General features: G+C 42.7%; 1 protein-coding gene across 2 annotated transcripts; it reads left to right on the top strand.

Moving 5' to 3' along the window:
- The first annotated feature begins 2771 nt into the window (after positions 1 to 2771).
- Positions 2772 to 8672, top strand: LOC101164007 (uncharacterized). 2 transcript variants are annotated; one of them, XM_020711658.3, is made up of 3 exons: positions 2772 to 3846; positions 4693 to 4745; positions 6666 to 6831. In XM_020711658.3, exons 1-3 carry the CDS (start codon positions 2915 to 2917, stop codon positions 6677 to 6679), a joined length of 999 nt encoding a protein of 332 aa, XP_020567317.1. In that variant the 5' UTR covers positions 2772 to 2914; the 3' UTR covers positions 6680 to 6831. The 2 variants fall into 2 exon arrangements, with proteins under 2 accessions (XP_020567317.1, XP_004079934.1); XM_004079886.4 differs by lacking the exon at positions 4693 to 4745 and having other exon boundaries at positions 6666 to 8672.

The following is an 8672-nucleotide window of genomic DNA, read 5'->3' on the forward strand; positions in this document are numbered from 1 at the left end:
GGGCCCTTGGGCAAGACCCTTAACGCTACTGCCTCCAGAGTGCGGTTCGGCTGCAGCTCACCGCTCCCCCAGCAGATGGGTCAAATGCGGAGAAGAATTTCCCCATTGTTGGGATCAATAAAGTATCAATTATTATTACTAAGGACTACAGTGTGGCGTAAGAGCAGCACACGACTGCATCACTCATACTTCATAAGTGTGCGTAACTTACTTTGTCCTTATAAATACTTCACGATCAAAGGCACGACAATGGTACGTTCCAATTTATGACGTCTCTAAAGGTGGCAACACAAGCCTCACTACAAAACACACCTGCTCTCCTCTTATAAGGCAGTCGCACCAATCAATGACCCTCCACACAATCCGAAGCACCCGTACAGCTCAACCCCCCATGTGGGTGCATGTGACTAAGGAAAGTGGTAAATGGCGTATACTTATATAACGCTTTTCTAGCTTCTTCAAAGGCCCAAAGCGCTTTACAGTCACAGACCCATTCACCCAGTCACAAACACATTCACACACTGATGGCGGCTCCGCTGCCAAACACTGGCGCCAGCCTTCCACCAGAGGCAAGGTGGGGTTCAGTGTCTTGCCCAAGGACACTTCGACGCAAGGCGGGAATCGAGCCGGCAATCTCACGATTGGAGGTCGATCCCCCCTTTACGTCTCAACTAAGGTTTTATGTCTCTCCCATTGACAGTGAATGAGAACTGGACTGAGCAAACCCTCCCCCTTCACGTTTCAAACAGGAAGTACCAGATGGTCCGAAATAGCTGAAATCCCATAGACTTGTGTGGAGAACTAAACAGCTGTTACTCAGATCATTATGTTCGTGGAATAGCCATTCTTCCTGTACTACCTTTTATTAATGTGTTCTTACTAATCCTGCTTTTTTTATGATGTTATTGCGCAAGTTAATCAAGTTATAAACTGACCAATCAGATGCCTCAATAACAGTAGGTGGCCTAAGGGCGAGCGTTCAAAGCGTTTTATTAACAGATTTTCCCAAGCCTACCTCCTTCTCACAAGCTCACTCCTGATTGGAGACAGTGGTTGCCATAGAAATGGAGACTCAGACCGACTCTGGGCCAGTTGGGGCTTACTGAGGTCATCTGATTTCAACATGGCGATGGACATATTGCAGAAAAATGACGACAGTATTGACTTAATTTGGTTGGAAACAGAAGCAAGACATTTTCTTTGGGTGACATCACTCTCACTCAGTCCAGTTATATTATACAGTCAATGGTCTCTCTGGACTCCATGTTGACACACAGTAGATTTTGTTTAACCCTTGTGCTATCCTAGGCACTTTAACGTTGGGAATTGGGTCATCTAGACCCACTAGACAGTGCTCTGAACCTTTTTTCTTCAATGATTTGTGATCTTCACTGGTGTCCATGGATTACATGAAATCTTTCCACCTTTATCCACCTTTGTCATGGTAGGGAGAACACGTCAATGTAAGGGTGGGGTCGTCTAAGATAGCACAAGGGTTAAGACTTTAAAAAGTGTCTTAAGTCAGAGAGAAATGGGTCTAAAAGGCTGTTTATGTTTATAAAGTTATTCAGCTGAATTTAAACATTTTCAATATTTTTCAAAATACAACAGATGTGGTTGGTAAATGTCAAACATGGAAGGGTCATTCTTACTTTTCTTTATAAGCAGTTTTTGGTAAAAAAAAATTATGTTGGAAGAAGTTGTCAGCAGTTTTCCTATCATTGTTTTTAATACAGCAGAAGGCTTTTCTTTTATTGTTTGCACAAACATCAGTTTAATATGTGTTTGTCAACCGAGCATTACCCTGCTGATTAGAACTATTCCCTCCAATGACTCAACATCACTTTCAGCCAATGTTGACATTTGATCACCTGGGGATCTTGTTTGTCAGTCACAAATGTTTTCCTCCTTCCTGGTGTTTTTTCCGTGCCGTAAAGTTCTCGTAATTTAAAATATATTTTTGCCCTGTTCATAGTAAAAAAAAAAACATTAGAATTATAGATTTCGCTGCTGAAAATATGAACAAAAACGTGTTTAGCTTGTAAATCCAAAATTCTTTTTTAAAACCCTTTGATGAATAGAAAAGTTATTATTAATTAAAAATATAAATTCTTTAAATTCAGCAGGTAGTCATTTAAAAAAATTAATAACAATAAATGAGTTATTCTTACCATAAATATTTTAAAAAAACCTAGTAACTCTTTTCCCACCAAAAGTGTTTTTTGAGATTTCAAATGATTTGAAATAAGCAAAATAAAAGCCCCTTTGCTGCCACAAGTGGGATGATGGTAGAAATAAGGGTAGAAAAAATGGATCAACGTTATATACAGCAAAATGTTTTTTTAAGGAAAGTTTTGATCATGCCAATGAGATTGGAGTCTCAGAAATTCGTATTTTAAAAATGATACCAAGGTTATAGGATTTACTCAGAGTTGTGCGGTGGTGAAGTGCTTTTATTTTAAACCTCACCTTCATCAATAAAGCTGTTTTGTGCCACATGTCTGATGTGAATAACATTAAATGGAAACATGTGTTTCTGTCTCAAACTTCCATCTTGTTTTCCTGTCTTCTCAGGCACAATAGAGGGATGGCGTTTTTTTCTCTTTAACTTTAGTTTTTTTGTCTTTAAATGAAGTGAATCAAACGATCTAATTAAATGTCAACGTTTTCACACTGAAAGAAGGAGCAGAGGGTTTGTTGGTTGTGGTGAGGCTATGAAAACATCAGCAGAAGTGAAAGAATGGTGAAGTTGTGGGGGTGTGCCACGAGGGAGACGCACAGCAGAGGATGTCTGAGTCAGTCTTCTGTCGGATCGCAGACGGAGAGGACCATGCTGCAGGCGGGCCTCCTTCCCCACCAGCTCCACAGCCTCCTCCATCCATCTCCGGACCCAACTGACCCCAGCTGAGGAACGATGACCTCCAATGGGACCACCAACTCAACAGAGGAATACTCCGTCGTGCGCTTTTACGTCTCCACCGTCTCATTCTCGCTGCTCCTCTTCTTCAACCTCATCATCAACTGGACCATCGTGCGCGCCGGGAGTTTGCGCGGCCAGGCGCGCTTCGTGCTGATCTTTCACCTGCTGGTGTCCGCGCTGGTCTACATGGGCACCAACAGCGTCTTCTACTACCAGATCCACGTGAGCGCGCGGCCCAGCCGCCCCGCGTGCCAGGCGATGATCACCCTGTTGATCAGCAGCGCCTCCAACATCTTGCTGACGCTCACTGTCATGGCTCTGGACCGCTTCTGCGCCGTGTGCCACCCACTGCGCTACACTGCCTCCTTCACGGCGGGCCGCTGGCCCTGGCTGCTGGGCCTGCTCACCTGGACTGTGGCGCTGCTGATCCCGCTCAGTCTGCCGGCGCAGCCAAGGGACGACGCCGTTGGCGGGACGTGCGGGAAGGAGCAGCTGACAGGGGGCAAACGCGAGAAGATGGTCTTCATAAGCGCGTGCACGCTGGTGATTCTGTACACGTACGTGCGGATTCTGCGGGAGGGGAGGCGACTGGGGGTGCTGAACCGACGCAACCGGGCTGGGTGCAGAACCATCGCGCTGCACGGCACCCAGCTGGCTCTGTGCATCCTCCCCAACTTTGTGAACTTCGTGCTGGGAACTCTGAGACAACACAGACTCATCCAACAGAACACCAAGGAGCTGTCCGCCGTGGTCGTCTTCGCTTTCTTCAGCTTGGCGCAGTGCATTGCGGCGGTTGTTTACGGCTTGCGCAAAGAGGAACTTCTAGAGCAGCTCGATCACAGGTTCCCCTGCTGTTCCCGCTATCTAAAGGCCGTCCTGGGATGGACCGTGCGCGCCAACTGGCCACAAACGCAACACAGAACAAGGTGGGTGCGTGTTCCCACCGTGCGTAATTACGCACGAGTGTCTCAAAAAATGCCAGGAAAATCTGAACCAAACAGGTGCATAAATTAGTTACTTATATTCTGATAATATTACTGTGATGTATTATAAAGTTTAGACTAAAAGTCTGAAATGGTATTGCAAGAAATCTGGAGATGGTCCGGAAAGAAAAAAAGGTTTTTCGTGATAGCTGTTGTTTTGTAAAATAAAAATACTTCCGGCTGTCTTGCAACAAGTTCACTTTATTTCTGAAATGATTCAAGGGAAACCCACACAGAAAATGTGTTAAAAATCAATTCTACGGACACACACACACACACACAAGAAAATGCATTGTTGAATTTATTAAATACTTTAAAACTTTGGGGGCAAAATGTGTCAAACGTTTTATAAGAAGCACAAACAAGTGATTTGCAAATTTCATCCATGTATTCAACTGAAAAACTATTGCAATTGTGTATATAAATCTATATAACTTTAAACATAGGGAGACTAACATTGTTAAACCCTTGTGCTATCCTAGGCACTTTACCGTTGGGAGTGGGGTCATCTAGACCCACTAGACAGTGCTCTGAACCTTTTTTCTTCAATGATTTGTGATCTTCACTGGTGTCCATGGATTACATGAAATCTTTCCACCTTTATCCACCTTTGTCATTGTAGGGAGAACACGTCAATGTAAGGGTGGGGTCGTCTAGGATAGCACAAGGGTTAAACATTTTACACTTTCGTCTGGTACTCTTTGTGTCTTCCACACATGAACACGTCCATTCTTTATGCGTTTTTATTCACAACTCTTCACATCTTCTATGATTACATGAAACATAAAGCAACTGGGACCAAAGCTGCCTTCCCTTACTGGCTGAGAGGCTACTACCCACCCGTAAGTCTCCCCCTCTGCATGGGACAAAATCATTTAAAAATAAAAACTGTTTCAAAATGGTGGCTTTTCTGTTGGTTTAACTCCATAGCTACCATTTTATTTTCTGGTCACCTGGGGATGACAAACAGGTCTACGTAATTCTTAGAAGAATTAGCAAAAGTAATCTTTTGGATTTCCTTAGCAACTGGAGTTTTCTGTTAACCACACCCACATTCCTGATATATTCATTTAGTATGTCATATCGTTTCGATCAGCTTGAGCCAGGGGTTAACATGTTAAAATTTGACAATATCCTGGGTTAAAATGTGCGAGCAACAGTGTGAGCTCACCACACTAAAGCCATTTAAAATCAACAAACTTTATTTCCAACATCTTTTTCCCCAAGTAGCTTCACAGTGATGCTCAGGGAGTTCAGAGGGAATAGATCGAAATCCCTAGGAGTTTAAATTTGGAGCTGGTACTGAAGATGATTTGCTCAAGGTGGCAGCCTCCCTGAGGTCAAAGATCAACAAACCTTTGGTTGTGGTTGTAGACTTAACCAGGTGGCGTGAATGTAAAATTATCTGAAGAACTGGAGACAAGTAACTGAAGAACTGAAGAACAAATGTTTGCTGTTCCCTTCTTGTTAGGCAATGTAAAAATCGACAAATTTCACACTTTGCCAAAGGTCGTGTTCCCGTAGATCATGTTGCAATCTCATAATGGTTTCAAAACTTCCTGTGGTTATCCCAGACACGTGTGTTTTGTTTTCATTAGTGGATTTTGACATGTTTTTGAAGCCCCAGAAGAGATTTTGGACCCCCTACATTTCTTAAATGGTTTCTCCCGCTGTGATGTCATCCTTTTTTATTAACTATGTTTAAAAAAATAACTTTCACCAGGTACTGGGTGTGTGCAATGTTTTTTTTTTTTTTGCACTTTGAGTTTGTGGGCGGTTTGTGGTGTGAGTTTGCTCAAAAAGAGAGAAAAATTGCGAAAACAATACGGTTCTTGAGGGCCAGGGCTGCTGCAGGCCGTCACTGTGAGCAACGACTGCTACCAAACAAATATTTGCAGGGGGGCTGTTAGTATTTTTGAGGGCACTGGGCAAAAATTCCCAAAAGGGCCCCCTTCAACCACCATTCATCAATCTTACAAAATGAATCTAACTGCATAACTTAAACACATATAAATATGATACATGTTACATCACAATGTAAGTTTAGTAAACCGACCTGTTTTTAATCACGTGTTTACATAAAAACCGCAATGGCTTACCGCTGTGATTGCAAAGCGTCCACATTGTGATGGGTGTGGCGGTGAAAAGTAGGTCAGCGTTTGCCTGCCAGGTAGTTCATCTGCACACAGTGATCTCCATCGGGATGATATCATAAAGGCAGAGCTTATAAACACATTTTCAGTCTTTTATTTTGAAATATTTAACGTCCAGATGTCTCTTCATGGTTTGATGTCCTGTCCTATTTCCAAACTAATTTATTTATTTTTTAACTATCAGCTATTCTGGATAATCAAATGAACACAAATAAAATAACAAAAAAGTCAACTTTTTTAGACAGGGGTTTCCAGGACCTTTGAATGCTTTTTGTGGCTTGGTGACAATCAAGCAGAAAACCTCAGATTGCTAAAAAAAAAAAATGAAACTGCTGCACTTTGTAAATTTGAAACCACCACATCAGTTGCTGCCAGGGTACAGAGAACCCCCAGCACCACCTTCACCGCACTCTTTGTTCCGTATAGATCATGCCTTCGACCTCTCATACAAGTTGAGTTTGATAATTACAGGTGTCACTGGTAATGTACTCCATAAAAATTGATAAAATGATGTAGGAGTGAGTCAAACATGACACTAAACCAAAGTGTGAAACCAGTTGATTTGCTGGTTGAATGTTTGATAGAACCTTTCTGTGTTTTTCCCCCCAGGGAGCGAACACTGACAACTCTGACCATCGTCTCCGAGGAGGTCACACAAGTTCCAGACAGAGACGAGGAAGAGGAGGAGCAGGAGGTGGAAACAGTGGTAGCCAGCCACCAGTCCCTCACATGACTCCCTTTTCATGCTGAGGAGCCTCATGGGAAAACATTGAAACCACAGCCGTCAGTGGAATATCTGGACGTGCTCCAGAGGTTTTTACTTTGGTGTTGAAAGGAACTAGAAGTTCAAAGCGAGAACAGTTTTCCTCCTTGGATTAAAGAGACTGGATTAAAAAGATTCCACTTCTCTAGTGCTATGTTCACGCGTGCTCTTGAACGCACGTTTAGTCCATGGTGTTCCGACTGGACTACCCAATACAGGTGCATGTCCGCCACTTACAGTTGGAGAAGGTGTGGTGCGAAATGACGAAGCGGTGCAAATCTCATGAATCTGTTTTTTAATAGCTTTATTTCCGATACATGAAAGACTTGGGCTGAATCTGAGTTGCTTCCTCACCCCTACAGCTTCTCCTCATCCCTACATTTATCCTTCCAAGTGGAGAGACATCGAAAACATTGTGTACTTCAAATTTGGGCATTACTACTGCTTGATGACACCGTGAATAGTGGGGGGTCATCTACGATAGTGTGTAGCTGCCAGCGCTCGGAAAATACACAACATCGGTTTTATAAATTAATCTATAATAACACAATACATGTAAATATAAGCTTCTGTGCTTCAGAGCCGTGTGCAGAAATGCTTTAATCCTCCACGTCAAAAGCGCAACACGGATTACCCTACCGGCAGCAGGACAGCCAGCCCAAGGTCGCTATGGCTCCTCCTTAAAAAAACACTACAGCTTCAAATTCCCCTACAATTGGACCAATAGGGAGGAGCCCAGAGGGGTTGGGAACCATTTGGATTTGGCCATGGAGTCGTAATTATGAATTTTTCCTCCGGGATCAATTCTCAAACAGTTGGCTCTTCTGTGAAGTAAAAAGGACGCCATCCATACGTCACTACCAAGTCGGAGTCCCTGATTGGTCAAAGTTCAACCCGGTCTAACTTTCAATGTGCGTTGAGAGGCTGCACGTTTAGTACGTAGAGCACAAAGACTGTTGTAGAAATTTGGGTAGCTACACGTGAACATGAGAGCTTTGAACGCGGAAGTTCAAACCGCACGTTTACCTCCGCTTCTCATTGGCAGAGGTTGCTGAGGGTGGTGTGAATGTAGCGTTACATAGCAGATACTGCAGTGTGAACAGGTCATGGAACCCTTGTGCTATCCTAGGCACTTTAACATTGGGAGTTGGGTCATCTAGACCCACTAGACAGTGCGCTGAACCTTTTTTCTTCAATAGATTTGTGATCTTCACTGGTGTCCATGGATTACATGAAATCTTTCCACCTTTATCCACCTTTGTCATGGTAGGGAGAACACATCAATGTAAGGGGGGGGGTCATCTAAGATAGCACAAGTGTTAAACACAATAACATGACACTCACACGGCCTTTTAAATGGGTTTTTGTAGGGACAGGGAGGGGTAGGGATTCAGCCCAAATGACCGAGAATGTTCTAAAAAAAAATTACTGTGAAGCTCGTTGAGCATTGAAGTCATTCAGGCAATGTTTTTATTTTGTTGTATTTTTTTTTTCATTTGCAAATATTTTTTCTTCTTTCAGACACACAGCAAAGAAAAGCACCAAAGTTTAGGCTTCTGTGTTTCTTGCAAAGTTCTGGAAACTCCAAAACCACGACTACCTAAATTCTAAGTTTCTATTTCTGCATTTCTTTTTTAGGCAGCTATACTTAACAGTGCATATTTAATTCAATCCTGCGTCTTTTGCAGACGGCTATTTAAGCTGCATGTAATATATAACCTGCTATAAAAATAAATTATTGCCTTTTGCATAAAGAAGACAAAACTTTAAAAAGTTTTCCAAGGAAGATTTTACAACAAACATGTTTGTCTCTAAAACCAGTAAAACATGAAATAAAACATTTTTATGTTGAA

Source organism: Oryzias latipes, chromosome 18 (assembly GCF_053564925.1).
Source record: "Oryzias latipes strain Hd-rR chromosome 18, Olatipes_Hd-rR_3.1".
NCBI classification, from domain to species: domain Eukaryota; kingdom Metazoa; phylum Chordata; class Actinopteri; order Beloniformes; family Adrianichthyidae; genus Oryzias; species Oryzias latipes.

Coding starts and splice junctions, on each gene's coding strand:
- LOC101164007 (XM_004079886.4), top strand. CDS start 2,915: ATGACCTCCAATGGGACCACCAACTCAACAGAGGAATACTCCGTCGTG. Junction 3,847..6,665: donor CAAACGCAACACAGAACAAG/GTGGGTGCGTGT, acceptor TTTTCCCCCCAG/GGAGCGAACACTGACAACTC.